Here is a 22,047-nt window from a genome sequence, read left to right on the forward strand (position 1 = left end):
CTATGTTGACTCTGCTCCAAAGGTGTTTGGTTGTGTCGCCTATGTTCACCTCCATAAGAATCAGAGTAAGCCGGACCCGTGTGCTCTCCGCTGTGTCTTTCTCGTGTTTCTCTCCTTATCGAAAGGTTACCGATGCTATCATCCCTGCAACCCGACGTCTATATGTCTCTATGGATGTTACCTTTGTTGAGGATGAAATGTTCTTCTCTGATATACCCAAGCATGTCCTTCAAGGGGAGACTAGTAGTGAAGGACATAACTGGCTAGATTTACAAGGGGGAGTAGTATTTGATAGTTTGATACAAAGGGAAGAACCGACCAACTCCGCCTGAACTCGCTATACCGCGTAACCTATTACACTAGCTGAACTCGCTATTTTAATCGATACTACTGCCATCAATCGATTGCCCTCATGAAGCTTTCTAATAGTACCCGATCAAGCTCGGATATTCCTGAGGTAAGTGCTTCTATTCATACTTCTGATAATTCTTATGTTTTACCGCCTAGACGGAACCGTGGGGTTCCACCTGATCATTAATCACCAAAAGGCAAAGCAAGATATGCTATTGCCCATTATGTGTCTGATCACAGGTTATCTCCTAAGTGCAAAGCGTTTGTAACCAGAATGGATGATATTAAAATTCCAACCCGTGTTGAGGAGACCTTTAATGATCCAAAGTGGGCTGAAGCCATGAATATTGAAATGGAGGCATTGCAAAAAAATAATACATGGGACATTATTGATCAGGAATGAAGCCTGTAGGATGCATATGGGTGTTTATAGTTAAATATAACGCAGATGGTATTGTGGAGAGGTACAAGGCAAGATTAGTAGCTAAAGGGTTCACTCAGACATATGGAGTTGATTATCATGATACTTTTGCACCTGTGGCTAAGATGAATTCTGTCAGAGTTTTGTTGTCCTTAACAGAAACTTGGATTGGACCCTGAGGCAATTTGACGTAAAAAATGTATTCTTACACGATGAACTAGAAGAAGAAGTGTACATGAGTCTTCCACCAGGATATAGAGTTACCGGTGAAACGGGGAACGTGTGCAAGTTGAAAAAGGCGTTGTACGGGTTAAAGCAGTCTCCTCGGGCATGGTTTGACAGATTTACCACAACTATGAAGAAGTTTGGTTACCAACAGGCCAATACTGATCATACTCTATTCATTAAACACATGGCTGGTAAGGTGACTTTGTTGATTATTTATGTTGATGATATGATTGTGACTGGTGATGATACTGTAGAAATCGAGGAACTGCAAAAACGTTTAGCATCTGAATTTGAGATGAAAGATTTGGGCAGTCTGAAATATTTTCTAGGAGTGGAAGTCACTCGATCTAAACATGGCTTATTTCTTTCACAAAGGAAGTATGTCATGGGCCTGCTAGCGATACTGGGATGCTTGACTGTAAACTAGCTGATACACCTATTGTTGAGAATCATAAACTTGGTGTTTATGTGGATCAGGTCCCAACTAACAGAGAAAGATATCAAAGGTTAGTTGGGAGATTGATTTATTTATCATTGACACGCCCTGATATTGCCTATGCTATAAGCGTTGCTAGCCAATTTATGCGTTCACCTAGTGAGGATCATATGGCTGCTGTAATGCGTATTCTGAGTTATTTAAAGTCTGCTCCTGGGAGAGGTTTATTATTTAAGAAAAATAGTCACTTGGATTTGGAAGGTTACACTGATGCAGATTATGCCAGGAATATTATAGATAGATGTTCTACATCAGGTTACTTCACCTTTGTTGGTGGTAACCTAGTTACGTGGCGTAGCAAGAAGCAAAACGTTGTGTCTCGGTCCTCCGCAGAGTCTGAGTATAGAGGGATTGCCCAAGGGGTTTGTGAAATACTGTGGTTGAGGTGGTTACTTGCTGAAATTGGGTTTAGACCGAATGCTGCTACAAAGCTCCACTGTGATAATCAATCTGCATTTGAAATTGCTAACAATCCGGTGCAACATGATCGAACTAAGCATGTAGAAGTTGATCGGCATTTCATTAAGGAAAAGCTGGAGCATAAGTTAATTTCTATACCTTTTGTGCCTTCTTCAGAGCAGCTTGCAGATATGTTAACCCATGCTGTGTCAAAGCGCCGATTTGAAGACTACTTAACAAGTTGGGCATTACCGACATCTATGCACCAACTTGAGAGGGAGTGTTGGCGTGAGTCAACGTTCCTATTAGGAATAGAATTTGTTCCTATTAGGAATAGAATTTCTATTTTATTGTAATTATCTAATTTGAGTAGAATTAGGAGATTTTGTACATATTTCCTATTTGTAACCACTATGTATGTAGTATATATATTCCTCCTTGAGAGAAGAATAAACATATCAGTTTTAAACCCTAATTATTTTGAGTCGAAGTACATAGATCTTGTCCCCATTATGTGTCTGATTACAAGTTATCTACTGAGTACAAAGTGTTTGTGACCAGAATGGATAGTATTAAAATTCCAACCCATGTTGAGGAGGCATTTAATGATCCAAAGTGGGCTGAAGCAATGAATATTGAAATAGAGTCGTTGCAGAAAATAATACATGAGACATTGTTGATCTACCAAATTGAACGAAGCCTGTAGGATAAAGATGAGTGTTTACAGCTAAATATAATGCAGATAATACTGTGGAGAGGTACAAGGCAAGATTAGTAGCTAAAGTGTTTACTCAGACATATGGAGTTGATTATCATGATACTTTTGCACCTGTGGCTAAGATGAATACTATCAGAGTTTTGTTGTCCTTAGCAGTAAACTTGGATTGGACCTTGAGGCAATTTGATGTAAAAAATGCATTCTTACATGGTGAACTCAAAGAAGAAGTGTACATGAGTCTTTCACCAGGGTATAGCGTTACGGTGTCACGAGTTAAAGCAGTCTCCTCGGGCATGGTCTGGCATATTTACTATAGTTATGAAGAAGTTTAGTTACCAACAGGCCAATACTGATCATACTATATTCATTAAACATAGGGCTGGTGGGGTGACTTTGTTAAGTATTTATGTTGATGATATAATTGTAACTGGTGATGATACTATAGAAATCGAGGAACTGCAGAAATGTTTAGCATCTGAATTTGAGATGAAAGATTTGGGCAGTTTGAAATATTTTCTAGGAGTGGAAGTCACTCGATCTAAACATGGCTTATTTCTTTCACAAAAGAAGTATGTCACAACTTTCTAGCAGATACTATAATGCTTGACTATAAACTAGCTGATACACTTATTGTTGATAATCATAAACTTGGTTTTTATGTGGACCAAGTCCTAACTAACAAAAAAAGATACCAAAGGTTGGTTGGGAGATTGATTTATTTATCATTGACACGCCTTGATATTTCCTATGCGGTAAACGTTGCTAGCCAATTTATGCATTCACCTAGTGAGAATCATATGGCTACTGTGATACGCATTCTGAGTTACTTAAAGTCTACTCCTGGGAGAGGTTTATTATTTAAGAAAAATGGCCACTTGGATCTAGAAGGTTACACTGATGCAGATTATGCAGGGAATATTACATATAGACGTTCTACATCAGGTTACTTCACCTTTGTTGGTGGCAACCTAATTACGTGGCGTAGTAAGAAGCAAAACATTGTGATTCGGTCCTCTGCAGAGTTTGAGTACAGAGGGATTGCCCAAAGGGTTTGTGAAATACTATGGTTGAGGTGGTTACTTGCTGAAATTGGGTTTAGACCGGATGCTGCTACAAAGCTCCACTGTGATAGTCAGCTTGCATTTGAAATTGCTAACAATCCAGCGCAGCATGATCGAGCTAAGCATGTAGAAGTTGATTGGCATTTCATTAAGAAGAAGATGGAGCATAAGTTAATTTCTATTCCTTTTGTGCCTTCTTCGGAGCAGCTTGCAGATATGTTGACCCGTGTCTTATCAAAGCACCAATTTGAAGACTCACTTAACAAGTTGGACATTACCGATTGTTTGGGCCTAAAAATCACGCGCCAGCCCAATTGACATTGGTCCATATTAGAAAACAGAAATTTGTGCTTTATTTGAAATCAGAAATCAGCCCAAGTGTTTTTAGAGGCCCAGATCTTTGTGAAACAAATTAGCAAGGATTAAAATCACATATTAAAGATTGATTGCCATTAAATGTCGACTTAATCTGAACAAATCAAAACTTCTGATTAATTAGGCCCAGCTTTATAAAAAACTCTCATCACCGTTAATCTCAAACCCAAAGTGCAAGTCAATAGATTTTTTGGGGAAGATGTTTTCTAAAAAGAACCCATGTGACTCTCTGACTTTGAAAAGTCAATTTTCAACTACGGCAGAGGAAGTGATGGGGAGTTATTAAAAACAGTTAACCAGAAAACGCTCTCCATTTAAAAATGATAGGAAAAGAAGACAGGTTCCCTTTCTATATGCAGAAAGGCTTTGCATCATAACAAGTTACGTTTTCAAGAGATAAATAGGGAGCAGGAGAGTTGTTCGCCAGAAAAAGCAAACGGACCATCATAGCAGGTTATGTTTTGCAAGAAACAAACAGAGAACAAGAGAATGGGTTTTTCAAAAAAAGCAAATGGACCATCACGGAAACTGACTGTTGATGGTTCTTTTTTGCCAAGTTAATAACTTCCCCCTTCTCTACATTAGAAAGGGAAGTCTTTTTCAAAAGATCTGCCCCTAGATATTAGAGAATAAAGCCTCATTCAGATTCTCTATAAATATAAGAGGAGGTGAACAGTGTCAAGGATAGCCAAAAAATTCAATCAAAACAAAAACTCTCAAAGTCATGCTGACAAATTCAAAACAAGATCAGTTGATCTCAAAAAGTCTTTAGACTCTAAAGCAAGCAAACCCTTTGATTCACAAAAGACAGAACAACCAAAACTTAGGTTTCTAATTTCAGTTCAATTCAGAAAAATAATTTACAAAGAAAACGAGATTTCTATCGTTACAAATTTGGTTCAACACAAGCCAAATCAAGCAGAATTCGGGTTTTTCATAACATGAAAACCCCAACAAATTTACAGAGATGTCTTGAGCTCTCATAATCGCCAGAATAACTCTTGGATGATTCATAATCAAGTAGAACAGGTGTTGTAGTATAGCTCTAGGTCATTAATCATTAATCTAGCCACTCACAGCCCCGCCTGATCAAGAAATCTCAGTCTGCCCATCCTGTAGGCCCCCATGGCTAGAATAGATTAAGAGATCTGCCAATCCCGACATTGGTATCGATTTCCAGCTGAACCTCATTAGTTGAAGGTGCTGACTTTTGAATCCAGCATAGTTTACACCCAGTCTAGCCCGAGTCATAGGCAACAATCCAGTAAATCAAGCCCAATGTTCTGTTTCTCCCCGCAAACATTGCGCCCTTTGTCTTAAAAGTCCTCAGTAATATGCAGTTTTTCTTGAAAAACAGTTTGATTTATTTTCAATATTCACTTTGGCTAGAACTACTAGTTTACTGTGATAAATTCTGAAGTCCTCACCAGTCTGTGGCAAGAAAAGAACTTATTTGAGAGATATTCCTCACCCAAATTCACAATCACTTGATAAAGTCAGTAAATTGGAGAGCAAGTTATCTTTGTTTCATAAGTTTGTTAGGGTTTCAACTACTAACAGTGGCACGCTCGCACACCAAAGATAGTTGATTTGTAGACCACTAATGGTTTTGAAGTCAATAAGGGACTTTACCCTACTATCACTGAATTAAATCAAAACGGGTGAACACCGATATATATGCACCAACTTGAGGGGAGTGTTTGCGTAAGTCAACGTTCCTATTAGGAATAGAATTTGTTTCTATTAGGAATAGAATTTATATTTTATTGTAATTATCTAGTTTGAGTAGAATTATGAGATTTTGAACATATTTCCTATATGTACTCTGTATGTAGTATATATATTCCTCCTTGAGAGAAGAATAAACATATCAATTTAAACCAAAATTATTTTGACTGCAGCATCATTGAGCTTTGCGAGGGAGGCACAAAATGGAGCCAAAAAATTATGATTAATGGAGTCACAAATAGCATAGATGTCTTGAGTTGAATCTGAACCTGAAGGAGGGAGACCATCTGGGATGGTTTCAAAATGAGTCTGTCAAGCCATCAAGGGTGTCGTGGCCTAAAGATTTAAGAAAGCGTCTGTGGTTGTATTTGGTATTGACAAAGGTGATTCGGAAACCTCGATGGTGTAGGAGCTTTGCAAACTTGAGGAGTGGCCTTATCTGGCCTTGATATGGGAATGGGATACATAAAGCATGAGGCTTCTGATCAGCTACCTCTATAGCAAATTGTACGGAAACATATATGGAAAGAAATTATATATATACTAAAGCGCAATCCAACTAAACACTGTTCCTAAGCACGGTTGAAATGACGAAATACCCCTCATTTAATTGTTGAAATACGTTCTATTTTCTCTTCAAGATAGTAAATTTTCAAAACGCCTCCACTATACCTTTTCGCTCTTCCCTTTTGCCCTTCTCCTTCAATGTTCCAAATAACGACGTCGAGAGACGAGAGTTCATCGTTGATTTCAAACTAGTGGTTGGGGGCGATGGAAGATTTTCGTTCCTCTTGGAGATGCTTTGGCGGCCGTTGATTTTCGTTGGGAGTCGAGATGCGAATCCAGCGCCCTTTCGGTTTATGAAATTGTGTCTGTTCGTTGTGATATTTTCCATTGTTTCTGCAACCTTCATCTCAGGCACCTTTCTACGAGTTCTTGCGTCCTTTGTCATCGGGTATGTATCTCCTCACCTTTTTAGCCTATTTTTTGGTCTTGATTTTATCAATTAATGACATATGCCTGAGAATTGGAATTTTTTGAGTTTAGCACAGTATTGAAATTCTTTGGTTTCTCTTTTGATCTTCCTTTTGAATCGTTTTGTTGATTGATATAGTGATGGTTTTTTTGGCAATTCTTTTATATATGTTTCTTGATGAAATACCATAGTTGATATGAAATGTTCAAACCTTAAGTTTTTAATACCTTTTGATTATTAGCCACCTTTAGAAAAGGGGCTTTTGCATCTGTTGCTTTGATTTCACAATCTCTCTGCAGCTCTGGCTACACTGAGGGTCTCATACTCCACTCATTGAATGTGTTGCTAATGATTTGTTCTTAGGGAAAACATTGACTACAGTTGGTTCAATTATTACTGCCATTGCTTCTGGTATATTGTAATATAAGTGAGGATGACAAGTTATAGTCAATTATTCAGTTAAGGATGCAGAATTTTGATGGCTAGAAGTATTCTTTTCAATCTATTTAATGATCATCTAAAAATTGGGGACTTGCCTTTTCAAATACCGATTGAATATTCGAGTGGGAAAAGTTAAGATGCAACAGCCTTTTTCAAAGTGCTGATGTGCCACCATGTGTTTATTCATACAAATTGTGTCTACAATTTTTGTTGGCTTGGCATTTCCCTTTTTTCTAATCATGCCTGTCAATTGATTGTTCTGATACGAAGATTAAGGGTGCAATAAATTCTTTTTTAAATACCACTGAAGTTGGGATTTTTGAAGAAAAAGAACTATATCTTTGTTTTGCAGTTTCAACCATTTTGGATTTCTAACTGTCTTTATGAAGATGTTGATTCTTTCTTATTTTCATGTCACAAATCAGTGGCATGCTCCTCAAGTTTTTTTTTTTCATTATTATTTTACATTCTTATTCTCCTTGAATATTTAAGCTCAAAATAGTTGAACTGCCATCTGAAATTTTATTAATTTAGTTGTATGTCTTCTGGATATTGTTAGCAAAGCAAAATAAATTAACAAATTTCCTTTTCTCTCCATCTCAGTTTTCTCTTACCTAAATTGCATTTATTTTTATGGCATTTGCATATTGTTTCACTTTAGTTTATGATTTTTTAAAGCATGAACATGATGAATATGACTTGCAAGAAACCCTGCACTTCCTTTTTTTTTTCTTAGGTAACGCTTTGATTTCAGTTCTGGGTTTCATGAATGTCTAATCATGTTTTCCTTTGTACTTGGATGTCACTGTGCATTTCATATTAGTTTTTGGTTGTATGGATTCAATTTAAGTTTCATGCTTCGTGATGTGCAATGTTAGAATTCATTTGTAGTTACAGTGTTAGAATCCTGAAATTTAAGTTTTTGCTTAAAGTTGGTTGGTTGGTTGTATTTTGAGGCTATGTAATTATGTGGTTGAAGTAATCAAGAAACTGATAGATAAGGAAAAGAGAGACAAAAGAATCAACATACACTGGATATCACCTGTTTTTTAAAGAATGATTGGTTGATCCATTTGTTTTCTCACCCCAAAAATGGATGGGACTGCATACTAAATCGTATACTTCATAAGCAAGCCAAAGTAAATAATATCCAGCTTCCTAGGCTTATTTTTCTATTTTGAACCCCACATAAAACAGAGCCACTAATTAAGCTTAACTACAATAACTTCATATGCACTTACTGAATGTCAAAGACCTTTGATTCTTTTTGGTGTAATTAGAGAAATATGGGCTGAGTCATCAAAATGGATAACACTTTTTAAAATTCTGTGGAAACCTCAGTGATGAGGCATGCTGTATACAAGTATGTGGCTCTGATGGACAAAGCTGGTCAAGTTGAAAGATCAGAAATTAGAACTGGAACTTTGGAGAATATATTTAACCATTCTTTAGTGTTTGTTTTATCAATTCTTTTGTGCATAAATCTCAAATATACAACCATGTTGGCGGTTTCTGTTGCAGGATGATTCAGAAATCGTTGCAATGATCAAAGAATTGTTGGAGACTCACATCCGACCAGCAGTGCAAGATGATGGTGGCGACATTGAGTATAGGGGATTTGATCCGTAAGTCCTTCATTAAATTTAGTCTTTTTAATTTAATATTGGAGAAGGCTGAAATTTTATTTCTGCTTCTTGGCTTTATCTCTTTGCTTCTTTTGTTTGTTGCATTCGAGTGTTGTCGTTCCAGCTGCCCTTCATCCCCATCGCACGGTTTAGCTATTTCTAGGTTTCGGAAAAAAAGGTTGGTTTTAACGTTCATTTGGTTTTCTAGGTTGGTTTATTCATTTGTCATGTCGAAAATTGAGAAGTAAATCAGAAATTGAGTTTGGTTTGTTCTTACAGAGGAAGATCGAAGGAAAAAGAATTAGAGTAATCAAATGTCTAAGGAAATGGTATAATTGCTTTGTCCTGTGATTCTATATCTGGTTTTGTAAAAAAATTTATTTGTTCTTGATATTTATATTCCTTCCCATCTCTCAAGGTATGATCTACTAATTTCCCACAAAGAAAAGCTTGGACAACTCATTACCTTGGAGCAAGGGAAACCTCTAAAAGAAGCCATTGGTGAGGTATCCTATTTCAGACTTCTGTTTAAGGGATTTAAGCAATTAGCTGTAGCTTTGCATCTTACTTTCATCATGTGATTCAAATTTCAAACTCATATTACAGGTGAGTTACGGGTTGGGTTTATTGAGTTGTATGCTGAGGAGGCAAAACGTGTATATGGTGATATCATACCACCAACTCTTTCTGATCGACGGTTGTTTGTTTTGAAGCAGGTGAACTTATATGTTTCTTTGAATTTTGTATGGCCTATATTAATCAAAGACTTGGGGAGAGAGTGAACAACTATAATTCTAAGAGCCATTTACTTAACCTAAAATGGCAAGAAGGAGTCCTAACACCCTAGCAGAGAAATGAGCTCAGTCAAGTATCTGCATCTATTTCACATCTATATAGGCAAGTTACGAGCTTTAAGGCTACATTTATGTTCCCTTCCTTTACAGTCAACAAGTTCTTAGTCTTAATTTTGTATGTTTTGCTATTTTAAATTTCACCTCTTGGCACTTTCTGAAAAACTTATAAATTTATTGGGACAGAGAGAGAGTGAGAGTGAAGGTAGGCAACAACTATGAAGTAGAGATTAAATCAAGTTCGAAAAGAAATTGATTATAATGTAGAGCGTTGGTGTCATGCATCTTCCATCTTTGTGTCTCTCTCATTCTCTGTCTCGCTGTCTCGCTTTGGGTATTTTTATTTATTTATTTATTTTTTTACAAATTTTGCTTCATTTATTTGGTTAATTTGATTTCAGGTTCTTGGGTAATCACTAATGCTATATAAGAGCTGAGGTATTTATAGCTAGATTACAACATATTGGTAAGCTTCAAATCAGGTTCAATTTTCTCTATTAATTTTAGTTTTTATTCTTTGAGTTTAGCACTGATTCTGAGATTTTGGTGGTGTAGGGTTATGAGAGAGAATTTTCCAATCTTTGATGACAACGACAATGCAGAGATAGTTGTTTTGGGATTTTGATTGTTTTGGGATTTTGCATAGGTAACTTTTGATTGTTTAGGCCAGTAACTTTTGATCGTATACTCTTTGTTTCAAATGCATCTAGGATCATTTAAACAGCCGTCTTCCTGTGCCTTTACAGTGTTTTTAAATGGCGCAATTACATCTATTCGTGGACCTTGAAATAGAAACAAGGTTTGCATCTTTTCATCGCCTCCACTATATTTCAATTTCTTTCCCTTTTATTAATTTTGATTGTATTTCTTCCCTGTGATGGGATTGAACAGGCTTTTGAATTGGTAATGGGAGGTGACTCTTTGTGCTTGAACAAAGGCTTGCCATTGCCCTTACTGCTGTTGTGGGACAAAGCCAGCATATATATATATATATATATATATATGCAGAAGTTACGGTATGCATTGTTCTATCTCCCTCTCTTTAATTTCAGTTTTTTTTTTCTTTAATAGAATTTCATCAAATATTTTGGTTCTGGATTTTTTTGTTGAAGAAATTTACAATAAAGGTGTTCTATGACGTTCTGTGTTTGTAATATCTTTTGTAGAACAACACAGAATGTTGACTGACTTTGAAGGTGCTACAAAAAAACGTAGGGTTCCGCATTTGGTCTAGCAAAGAGGTTTGTCAATCGTTCTCTCATCCTCCTTTTTTTTTTCCCTCAATAAGTCGATTACATCTCTGCCTTAAATTGGAACGAAAATGTTGAAAATATCTTTTGTAGGCCAGGATATATACAATTAGGATTGAAAATGTTGATTTAACAATTGAAGTGTCTTGAAGATTGTTGTTGAATTTTGCAAGGGAGCCCAACTTGCTTTCAACCCTAGGTGCGAAATTGGCATCGAGAACTAAGGTATTGTAGGATTATCTCAGCCTTTGATTGATGCTTTTGATTGGACTGGTTGATGATTTTGCTTTAGATTTAGATTGTTTGAAGGATTTTTGTTGTTGTTTATTTGTGGCTAGATTATGGGTTTCAGTTACTTCAGTTTTTAAGGATTATTCCCTTCTATCATTATGTTGGATTTGGTGATGGCTGTGAACTGAGGATGTGTCCCTCCATCACATTGCCTCATTTCCCTTCTTTTCTTTTTCTTTCTTTTGGCCTTTTAGGGCTGTTTCTGTGTTTTGTTTGTTTGGCTGTGGATGCCTTATCCACCTTTTCAATATATCGTTTCTCTTATAAAAAAAATAAAAATATTGAAGACAGTTTTGCTCCAAAATAATGTACGCATGCTTTCATTTTCATGACCTAAAATAAGAATTGAATTTGATTTATATCTCATGACCTAAACTCTCATATGGTTGTTGGCATATGAGATTTTATTTTCTGTTGAGTCTATACGTGCTATCTATTAAGGATGATTTCTGCTTCAGCCTTAATTGTAGGGATAAATAGGTTGACATTAGCTTGAGATTATAGACTTATTATGGTTTTTGCATCTGTGAGGGTTGTACACCATGTACTGAAAGAACATTTCTATTACTTTTGCCTTTATAATTACTTAGTAGTAATTGCACTTTTAGTATAAATTTCGTAATTGGTATAAAGTATGACAAGTTGTCTTGCCAATTCTTAAAGGTTCTGTCTAATTTCTAAAAAGTTTTTTTGTCCCAATTCTACATGCAGCCTGTGGCCATGAAAACCATTGTAACAATCGACAAATTGTTAAATTCTCGTTTTGATTTTCAAATATTATGAAACTACTTCTATTCTTTTTGAAGGCTAAATGATATTTGCTTATGCTTTTGGAAGAGAGACTTTTGTCGACTGCAATCTCCTGATTTTCAGATTTTGCCAAACCTTTAGTAAAACTTAATGATTGCAGTTAATTATATCCCTTAATTAATTTGTTTCATCCACTTTGTTATGTTTCTATTTTGAAAGATGCTTATCCTATATATTTTTTGTATGGATTTTGAGTTTTGGCAGATGTTAACTGTGTACGAGAGAGTCAAGAAGAGGCTGTGAGTAGGAGAAGGTTGAAAATGGTTTTTTTTCCCCTTTCTTTTTCCTGTTTTTGTTCGAAACTTTTTGTTCACTTATTCTCCCTGAATTTTTATGTTCAAAGTAGTTAAATTTTTGTCCAAAATGTTTTATTTGTGTTTCTTGATTTGAATGAAAGTTTGATATTTCATCATTTTTTTTGGGTTTCTTTCATTTCATACTGTCTTCATATTTTCCTTTTCGTGGTAAACTCTTATATCACGATTCCTGCATATATCAAAACCAACAAAGCTGTGGTGATTGAATTATAATTTCCAAGTATGACACATTTTGAATACCAATTCATGTACTAAAGACATGAAAAAATTTACTATTCAGTGGAATATTTGTTCTGAAATTTGTTTTACTCTGTGCTTTTTGCTCTTCCAATTACTGTTTTTTTAACTTAATGATCTGTTTATACATGAAAATAACGTAGTAACATATTTAAATTCTTCGTAAGGGGTGTTTTGAATCAAGTGCTTGGTTCTATTCTTCAAGAAGACGTCTGTCTTGGTAAATTAAATTGAGTTTGAGCTTATGGGGTTAAATATTGTGCCATATTTTTGTTGCAACTCGTTTCTTTTCTTATTCTTATATGCAGGGATGATTTGTTTTCTTTTCTTTTCAGTTTAAAACAGATTTACAGTTCTTTTCTCATGCTTAAATTTTGTGAAATATATCTATATGGAGAGCCCAGATTAAGAAATAGCGGTTATGCATTATGTAGCCTTTTTCTTGGGTTTAACGATGGAGTACAATGTGTTCATTTGGTGTTTTTAGCTGAGATTGTGATGATTTTCATTTTGTAGATTTTCAGTTTTTGCAAGATGGTAGTAGTGTATGAGATAGTCAAGATGAGGCTGTGAATAGAAGGCGGTTCTTTGCACGCTAGACAAGGTTGTTATTTTATTTATTTTTCCTGTTTTTGTTAGACCCTTTTTGTTCACATATCCTCCCTGAATATTATCCCCAAAGTAGTAAAATAAATTATCGCATATATGTAAAGACATGTCCAAACTCTTTTCAACAAGGAGCAGCTCAAAACTGCTGATATTTTGATTGCTGCTTGGTTTTATTAAAATATGATCAATATTTTAACATGACAAGCGACATATAAAACATGCTATTAGTCTTTATTTTGCAACTTAAACTTGCTACATATTTTCATAACTTTGTACGCATTTCAGACGGTTTTAAAATCCGCAGCATCGCACGGGCACCTTTGCTAGTAATAACTACAGCCTAAACTACAGGGATTGCTGGACTAGAGAAGGAAACAGAATCAATTAAGGGTCTGCAGCAATCTACTCCTATGATTGAGATTTGATATCGTAACAGAAAGATGGAGAGAAGAAAAGAGGAGAGGAAAGGGGAAGAGCTGGGAAAGGAGTAGGGGAGGGGATGAGGGGAGGATAGGAGAGGAGAAGGGATCGAGGGAGGAGGGGGAGCCAGCCACCGAACCCCAAAAGTGGCGGCGGCCGCTGTAGGTTCCTAGAGAGAGAAGAGGCGTAATGGTACATAGGATCAAAACTTTAATGAAAATAATCTAGGTTCTTAAGATCACTTGATTCACTAAATTGTCTAAGTTTGTGGATGAAGAACCATGTGGACTGGTAGCTTCTTCTGCTAGTTTCTTCCACTCCATGACCTTATTTTTCATTTTCTTACCCTTCTCTCCTTCCATTAACTCTTTAACAAGCTTCTCTACTTGGTCTCTCTTGACATCATTGTTGATCTCCAAGCCAATTCCCCATTCATTGCAAACATAGTAACAGTTTGTTTGTTGGTCTGCAAAGAATGGCCAACAAAGCATAGGCACTCCTGCACACAAACTCTCAATGGTTGAATTCCAACCGCCGTGTGTCAAAAAACCTCCGACGGATGGGTCGTTAAGGACTTGCTCTTGTGGGCACCAACTTGCTATTAGACCTCTTTCCTTTGTTTCAGCTACAAACTCAGGTGGCAAAATTGCTGATTCACCAACAACCAAATCAGGCCTAATGACCCAAAAGAAAGGAAGCTTACTATTTGCAAGTCCCCATCCAAACTCAACAAGTTGTTGTGGTGTCAGGACGGCTATGCTGCCAAAATTCACATACACAACTGAATTTGGTGTCTTGGATTTTAGCCATTCAAGGCATTCAGTTTCTTCTTTCCATAAACTGTATCCAATATGCTTCAAGGGTCTTCTGGTAATTGATTGAGAAGTAATTGGTCAGGGCCAATGGCATAAACAAGTGGAAGCATAGATGACAAAGCATTCAAAACATCTGGCTCCAATGCGTCAAAAGTATGAAGCACAACTGCTGAAGCTTTATGAACTCTTTCAATTGATTCCAGGGCGAAGTTAAACAAGATGTCATTGGGATCTGTAGTTCGAAAATTCGTGGGTAGATCCCTCAAACGAATACCTTTCATTCCTGGAATCCAATCTATTACCTTGTCCAAGAAGCCATTTGTCAAACAGCTCTCATCTACATAACTAACACCCAAAGTAAGATTTAACATTTGTTAATCAATAATATCATACAAATAATTCCTTAAAAAACATTTATTTCACCTTTGAGTGGGGCAAGACCTTTTTCCACCAAAGCAGGGAATTGCTTACAGCCCATGAAGCTGCATGCAGCAATAGTGAACAAAAGCACTACAGGAACTCCAATTTCTTCTGCAGCTGTGGTTGTGAATGGCATGAAACCATCTGAAACAACGCAAGTCACTGGAGGATTGATATCACTGTTTGAAGTTGATCTGTCATCGAGTTTCATAAGGAGGTCTCGAAACGGGGCCAAGAGTTTGTTGCGGATGGAATCAGCAACCAAAGAGACATCTTGGGTTGCATCTTGATCTGAACCAGCTGGAAGGCCATCAGGAATAGTTTCAAATCGAAAATCAGGCAACCCGTCAAGGGAGTTGGGTCCAAGAGATTTTAGAAAGCGGTTGTGGTTGAACTCTGTGTTGACAAAGGTTACATGAACACCTCTATGGTGGAGGAGCTTTGCAAATTTGAGGTTTGCCTTGATATGACCTTGAGCTGGAGCTGGAACACAAACAACATGACGTTTATGAGCTGCTGCCTTGGAACCCATCTGGCTTAGATTATATGTTTGTGTTTGTGTTTGCACTAATGAAAATCAAATGCAGATTATGTGTGTATATGTGTTTGTTGCCTATATAGTCTCTCTTAAAGTGGTGGAGTGGCCAAGATCAAATTGAATACATGTTGCATTATTATTTTTATTATTTGCTTCACTTTTCCCTTTAGACTTGCGGAGTACGCATATTCGGGTATGGGTCAAGATAAGAAAATGTAGGATAATGTTAAAATTATAAAATAAAATAAAAGGAAAAATTAAAAAAAAGGAAGAAGAAAAGTCTTACCAGTCAAACAACTAAATGGAGTGTGTAGACCGGTGATGCATGCGCTATAAGTTGGATAGTGTTAGAGTTTGAACAGCTAACAAATATTATAGCTGGCAAAATTATAGTTGAACAAATTAGGTAGTTAAACTTGAAATTTTATTTTCAAGTGGTGCATATGCCTAAATATGTTAAAGAATGCTTCTATTTTTGGCCACATTAACTGATTTCATTTGAGTAATCCACAATGAACTCCCTAAATCATCTCAAATAAAATTTAGGGAGGAAGTGAGAAAACTCACCTCACCTCCAATCATGCTTCTTATCTAACTCTAAAATAGGAGACCTCTGAGCTCTTAATCGAGAGAGAAATGACTGCAGTGGCTTCATATAATTAAATGTTGCTTTACTTTAATGCTATTTAAAGTATTTATTTAATACTAACTAATTGTTATTATTATTTTATATTAAATCATTTATAATTCTCTAAACTATAGAGCATGATTGAAGTTGAAATTTTATAAAGTGCTCCTAAAATAGCTTTTTAGTGTTTTTAACTAAATTTTAACTAAAAAATAAAGAGCATGATTATGAATGCTCTCACTCATATGATTTAGAGCATTTACTCGTGCACTTCTCTTCCTTTGTGACCTCTTTATTAGATTCGCATCGTGTGCTAAAAAAACAAAAAGAAAGTCCCTTGTAATATTATTTCTCTTTAAATAGGATCTTGTCTTCATCCTGAGTATGTTTTCTAGCACAATCTAGATATTATTTATAAAAGGGAATCTTCTATTTACACCGACATGTTAGATGATGTCCGACAATTGAATAATTGATACATATCATAAATTAAGAGAGTTGATTCTACTCATCTTTTGTCCATTACATTCATTTTGTTGGAAATTGTATGTTCTCACTCCTTTTTTTGTTCATTTACACTCTTTTATTTCGTTAAAAATATGAACAAAAGGGAAATAAGAAAATTAGCACCCACATCATTCTATTTTGGCCATAATGTTTAACCGCACTGCCAGCCAAAAATTTAAAGGGTGAATAGACGACTGCACATCTCATATTACTATGTAACAATTACTAAATGTTAAAAAAGTTATATATTAGTTTAAAAGGTTTTTCACAGCAATGGTTCCTCAACTATACCCGTATTTGCATTTGGGTCACTGAACTCAATTATTAGTTGCAGAGGTCACTCAACTGTGTGTTTCGTTGCACCAGTAGTCCTTCCGTAAAGTTCATTAGCTTTTTCCATTTAAAATGATGAGGTGGCAAGCATATGTGAGAATCTCATAGATTCGTGAGGGGCAAATCTGACTTTTCAGTTAATTAAAACGAATCTTTTGGTTTTGAAGAGAACGACAGTTGCACAGAAATGGCAGTTTGAGCAAAAGGGGAAAATCGCATCTAGGGTTTTCAAATCGAGAGGCATTGGACTTCGATTTTTGGGGGATTTTGGAACATTATCTCAGCATTATGCGTGAATGGACTAAGTAGCAAAGTATTTTGAGTTAAAAAAGCGATAAAGTACAGATATAGGATTTCAGTTTCGTGGAAATCACAGAGAAAAGTGTCGGGTCTACAGTGTGTGGAGACTTCTTCAAATGGAGACAATTTTTCGGTGGTCTAGAGAACCCCCCAAGTATGGTAAGTTACTATAACCTAAATATTCATTCTGCATTTTATATTGCAATATATTATGTTTGCAAATGTGTGGTCCTGTTGTTGATAATGAAGTTTTGGCTTTAAGGTGGAAAAAAATATAGTTTAAGTCTTTATTATTGTCTGTGGTCCCATTTCTGTTGGTTTGTCACGGAAGTGATTTCACACTTGCACATGCATGCACTTACTTTGTCTTTCTTGTTTACTTTGTCCTCATTGTCATTGAAATTGTTTGTAAGCATACCTTTGTCTAATGTGGTAGATAAAGAAGAGCTGTGTACTCTTGAACTCCAGCACTTTGGTATGTTGGAGAATGGCATGTATAAGGGAGGCAAAGTATGCTATGTTGACAACTGTATTCATGACTATCTGTCATTATTGGATTTAAAGAAAATTGGGATATCAAATAATATGTATATATATATATATATACAGGGACGGATCCAGGATTTCAAAATAGGGTGGGCTAAATTTACCTTGCATACAAACCTATTAAATCCATATCTAATGCTAGACAACTCAAATCCAAAATGGTCCCCTCTAAAATAGAACAATTCATGTATATCTCATACTAATATAATTTTTCAAAATTCTTGTTGATGTTAATTTTACAATATTAAACAAAATATTATTACAATTTTTAAGCTGAGGAATGGGGTGTGGTTTTAATTTAAACAGAAATTTAAACCAATTATTACAATTCTAACCCATGGATGGTTAAGCACTTCTTGAGGGCTCCAACCTGCTATTAGACCCCTTTCTTTTGGTTTCAGCTGCAAAATCGCGGTTTCACCAACAACCAAGTCAGGCCTAACACAAGAAGTGATGCTTGCTGTTTGCAAGTCCCCAACCAAACTCAACAAGATGTTGTGGTGTCATGACCACCAACGCTGCCAAAGTTCACATAAACAACTGAGTTTGGTGCCTTTGAGTCTAGCTAGGGAAGGCAATCTGTTTCTTCTTTCCATAGGCTTTATCCCATTGGCTTCGAAGGGTCTTCTGGTATCTGATTGACAAGTAATTGGAGAGGGCCAATGGCATAGAGATGTGGAAGCATAGATGAGAGAGCATCCAAAATCTCTTGCTCCAATGCATCGAAAGTATGAATAACAACTGTAGAGGCTTTATGTGCACTTTCAGTTGCTTCCCCTGTTAAGATAAAGGCACTGTCTTTTGGATTTGTAGTTCGAAGAAACGTTGGAAGATCCCTTAGGTTGATATCTTTCATTCCCGGTACGCTGTCCAATCTATGACAGTGTCTAAGTAGCCATTTGATACATAAGTCTCATCTGCAACATTGAAAACAGATTAATGTTACTATAGTTAAGCTAAAAAACAGAATGTTATTAGTTAATAAAAAACAGAACATTACTAATTAATTTCTGGCTCCTCCCTTTACCTTTTAGTGGTGTAAATCCTTTTTCCACGAGAGCGCGGTAATGCTTGAAGCCCATGAAGCCCATGAAGCCACAAGAAGCAGTAGGAAAGAACAACACAATAGGAAGTCCAAGTTCATCATTGAGCTTTGCAAGGAGGGCACGAAATGGAGTCAAGAAATTATGATTAATGGAGTCACACATAGCATAGATGTCTTGGGTTGAATCTGAATCTGAAGGTGGGACACCATTTGCGATGGTTTCAAAATGAAACTCTGTCAAGCCGTCAAGGGTGTCATGGCCTAAAGACTTAAGAAAGTTTCTGTGGTTTTATTTGGTATTGACAAAGGTGATTCGGAAACCTCTATGGTGTAGGAGCTTTGCAAACTTGAGGAGTGGCTTTATGTGGCCTTGATATGGGAATGGGATACATAAAGCATGAGGCTTCTGATCAGCTACCTCTATAGAAACCATGCCTATCTTTGATCTTGTGAGTTACTATGCGATGTTACTTACTTGGTGCCTTTATATTGTTGGTTTTTGGAACAAATGTCCAAGTGAAATCTTCTTCCTCATTTTCTGGAATTATAAAACAGCTGTCCAAGTAAAATCGAGGCCTTTTGTAATAAAACCCCACACTAAGTAAAATCAAGGACTTTTGTACAAAACCCCTCACCTGCTAAACAAGTGGTTAAGTTGGGAACAATATCGATGTTGCTAATGGTGGGCCAAAAATCCATCCCTTTGAAATCTTCACATCTCCCCTCATATCCACACATGGCCAAAGAAAATGCAGTAAAGAAACCAAGAGCCTAGATAAATCAGGCATAGAACACAATACGCCCCAAACGACCAAGACACCCAGATACAAATGCAACTACAACTGGTAACTCTCACAAGTGAAATAAAATACAAATTGAGACCGCAACAAGCGACACTCTCAAAAGAGTGCACTAAAATCAACACCGAAACTGCAACAAAAAACACGAAAACAAAAGCAGCAACCAAAGTCGACCAAGATCTGCAAAGCAACCAACAGAGGCAGCAAAGTGGTCCCAAAGCAACTCGAAAATTGACAACTCTAGATCTGCAACAAAGAACACCGAAAAACCAAACGAGCCAGTCACACAATCCCAGCCTAAAACTGCGAGGGAGGGAAGGAGCAAAAGGAAAGGAGGGGCAAGGAGGAAGGGAGGAAGGGAGGCTGATAAGCAGAGGGGGCGAGTATAAGCGAGGGAGGAGAGGGGAGAAAGATGGGGAGAAGAAAAGAGGAGAGGAAAGAGGAAGAGCTGGGAAAGGAGTAGGGGAGGGGATGAGAGGACAATAGGAGAGGAGGGGGAGCCAGCCACCGACCCCAAAATGGGGCGGCGGCTGCTGTAGGTTCCTAGAGAGAGAAGAGAGGCCTAATGGTACGCAGGATTAAAACTTTAATGAAAATAGTCTAGGTTTTTCTTAAGAGCACTTGATTCACTAAATTGTCTAAGTTTCTGGATGAAGAACCATGTGGACTGGTGGCTTCTTCTGCTATTTTCTTCCACTCCATGACCTTATTTTTCATTTTCTTACCCTTCTCTCCCTCCATTAATTCTTTAACAAGCTTCTCTACTTGGTCTCTCTTGACATCATTGTTGATCTCCAAGCCAATTCCCCAATCATTGCAAACATAGTAACAGTTTGTTTGTTGGTCTGCAAAGAATGGCCAACAAAGCATAGGCACTCCTGCGCACAAACTCTCAATGGTTGAATTCCAACCGCCGTGTGTCAAAAAACCTCCGACGGATGGGTCGTTAAGGACTTGCTCTTGTGGGCACCAACTTGCTATTAGACCTCTTTCCTTTGTTTCAGCTACAAACTCAGGTGGCAAAATTGCTGATTCACCAACAACCAAATCAGGCCTAATCACCCAAAAGAAAGGAAGCTTACTATTTGCAAGTCCCCATCCAAACTCAACAAGTTGTTGTGGTGTCAGTACTGCTATGCTGCCAAAATTCACATACACAACTGAATTTGGTGCCTTGGATTTTAGCCATTCAAGGCATTCAGTTTCTTCTTTCCATAAACTGTATCTAATATGCTTCAAAGGGTCTTCTGGTAATTGATTGAGAAGTAATTGGTCAGGCCCAATGGCATAAACAAGTGGAAGCATAGATGACAAAGCATTCAAAACATCTGGCTCCAATGCGTCAAAAGTATGAAGCACAACTGCTGAAGCTTTATGAACTCTTTCAATTGATTCCAAGGACAAGTTAAACACGAAGTCATTGGGATCTGTAGTTCGAAAATTTGCCGGCAGATCCCTCAAACGAATACCTTTCATTCCTGGAATCCAATCTATTACCTTGTCCAAGAAGCCATTTGTCAAACAGCTCTCATCTATATAATTAACTCCCAAAGTAAGATTTAACATTTGTTAATCAATAATATCATACAAATAATTTCTTAAAAAACATTTATTTCACCTTTGAGTGGCGCAAGACCTTTTTCCACCAAAGCAGGGTATTGCTTATAGCCCATAAAGCTGCATGCAGCAATAGTAAACAAAAGCACTATAGGAACTCCAATTTCTTCTGCAGCTGTGGTTGTGAATGGCATGAAACCATCTGAAACAATGCAAGTCACCGGAGGATTGATATCACCGTTGGAAGTTGATCTGTCATTGAGTTTCATAAGGAGGTCTCGAAACGGGGCCAAGAGTTTGCTGTTGATGGAATCAGAAACCAAAGAGACATCTTGGGTTGCATCTTGATCTGAACCAACTGGAAGGCCATCAGGAATAGTTTCGAATCGAAAATGGGGCAACCCGTCAAGGGAGTTGGGTCCAAGAGATTTTAGAAAGCGGTTGTGGTTGAACTCTGTGTTGACAAAGGTTACATGAACACCTCTATGGTGGAGGAGCTTTGCAAATTTGAGGTTTGCCTTGATATGACTCTGAGCTGGAGCTGGAACACAAACAACATGAGGTTTGTTAGCTGCTGCCTTGGAACCCATCTGGCTTATATTATATGTTTATGTTTGTGTTTGTGTTTGCACTAATGAAGATCAAATGCAGATTATGTGTGTGTATGTGTTTGTTGCTTATGTAGTCTCTCTTAAAGCGGTGGCCAAGATCAAATTGAATACATGTTGCATTATTATTCGCTTGACTTTTCCCTTTAGACTGGCTGATTACGCATATTCAGGTATGGGTTGTCAAATTATAAAGTACTAACAGGTATCGATTACTAGTCTTGCAAACCGCCAAGATAAGAAAATGTTAAAATTAAAAAGGAAAAAAAGGAAGAAGAATAATCTTACCAGTCAAACAACTAAATGGAATGTGTAGACCGATGGATGCATCAAAGATAGAAAAATA

General features: G+C 36.9%; 1 protein-coding gene, 1 long non-coding RNA gene and 2 pseudogenes across 9 annotated transcripts; 1 reads left to right on the top strand and 3 right to left on the bottom strand.

Moving 5' to 3' along the window:
- Positions 1-9,434: 9,434 nt before the first annotated feature.
- On the top strand, positions 9,435-13,343 carry LOC103325002 (uncharacterized). Of its 6 annotated transcripts, none has more exons than XR_016126054.1 (9): positions 9,435-9,535; positions 10,072-10,136; positions 10,226-10,316; positions 10,417-10,469; positions 10,562-10,686; positions 10,837-10,911; positions 11,014-11,145; positions 12,226-12,284; positions 13,092-13,343. It is a non-coding gene; the product is annotated as an uncharacterized LOC103325002 (long non-coding RNA). The 6 variants fall into 6 exon arrangements; XR_016126057.1 differs by having other exon boundaries at positions 12,226-12,274; XR_016126053.1 differs by having other exon boundaries at positions 11,094-11,145.
- A 221-nt stretch (positions 13,344-13,564) lies between these two features.
- LOC103329090 (7-deoxyloganetin glucosyltransferase pseudogene) lies at positions 13,565-15,412 on the bottom strand (annotated as a pseudogene). The gene is made up of 2 exons (XR_016126135.1): positions 14,843-15,412; positions 13,565-14,756 (listed from the first exon to the last, which is right to left on the bottom strand). The product of XR_016126135.1 is annotated as a 7-deoxyloganetin glucosyltransferase pseudogene (transcript).
- A 2,448-nt stretch (positions 15,413-17,860) lies between these two features.
- LOC103329089 (7-deoxyloganetin glucosyltransferase-like) lies at positions 17,861-19,169 on the bottom strand (annotated as a pseudogene). The gene is made up of 2 exons (XR_016126185.1): positions 18,719-19,169; positions 17,861-18,608 (listed from the first exon to the last, which is right to left on the bottom strand). The product of XR_016126185.1 is annotated as a 7-deoxyloganetin glucosyltransferase-like (transcript).
- A 78-nt stretch (positions 19,170-19,247) lies between these two features.
- On the bottom strand, positions 19,248-21,778 carry LOC103329088 (7-deoxyloganetin glucosyltransferase-like). The gene is made up of 2 exons (XM_008231518.3): positions 21,155-21,778; positions 19,248-21,068 (listed from the first exon to the last, which is right to left on the bottom strand). The coding sequence occupies exons 1-2, from the start codon at positions 21,681-21,683 to the stop codon at positions 20,137-20,139; spliced, it is 1,461 nt and encodes a 486-aa protein (XP_008229740.1). The 5' UTR covers positions 21,684-21,778; the 3' UTR covers positions 19,248-20,136.
- Positions 21,779-22,047: the final 269 nt, after the last annotated feature.

Source organism: Prunus mume, linkage group LG4, assembly GCF_029339155.1.
Source record: "Prunus mume cultivar Tortuosa linkage group LG4, ASM2933915v1, whole genome shotgun sequence".
Taxonomy (NCBI): Eukaryota; Viridiplantae; Streptophyta; class Magnoliopsida; order Rosales; family Rosaceae; genus Prunus; species Prunus mume.

What these genes read in the sequence shown, in the direction of transcription:
- LOC103329088 (XM_008231518.3), bottom strand. Translation starts at nt 21,683, where the DNA reads ATGGGTTCCAAGGCAGCAGCTAACAAACCTCATGTTGTTTGTGTTCCA. An exon ending in AGGTCTTGCGCCACTCAAAG is followed by an intron (nt 21,069 to 21,154) that starts GTGAAATAAATG and finishes TTAATTATATAG; the next exon opens with ATGAGAGCTGTTTGACAAAT.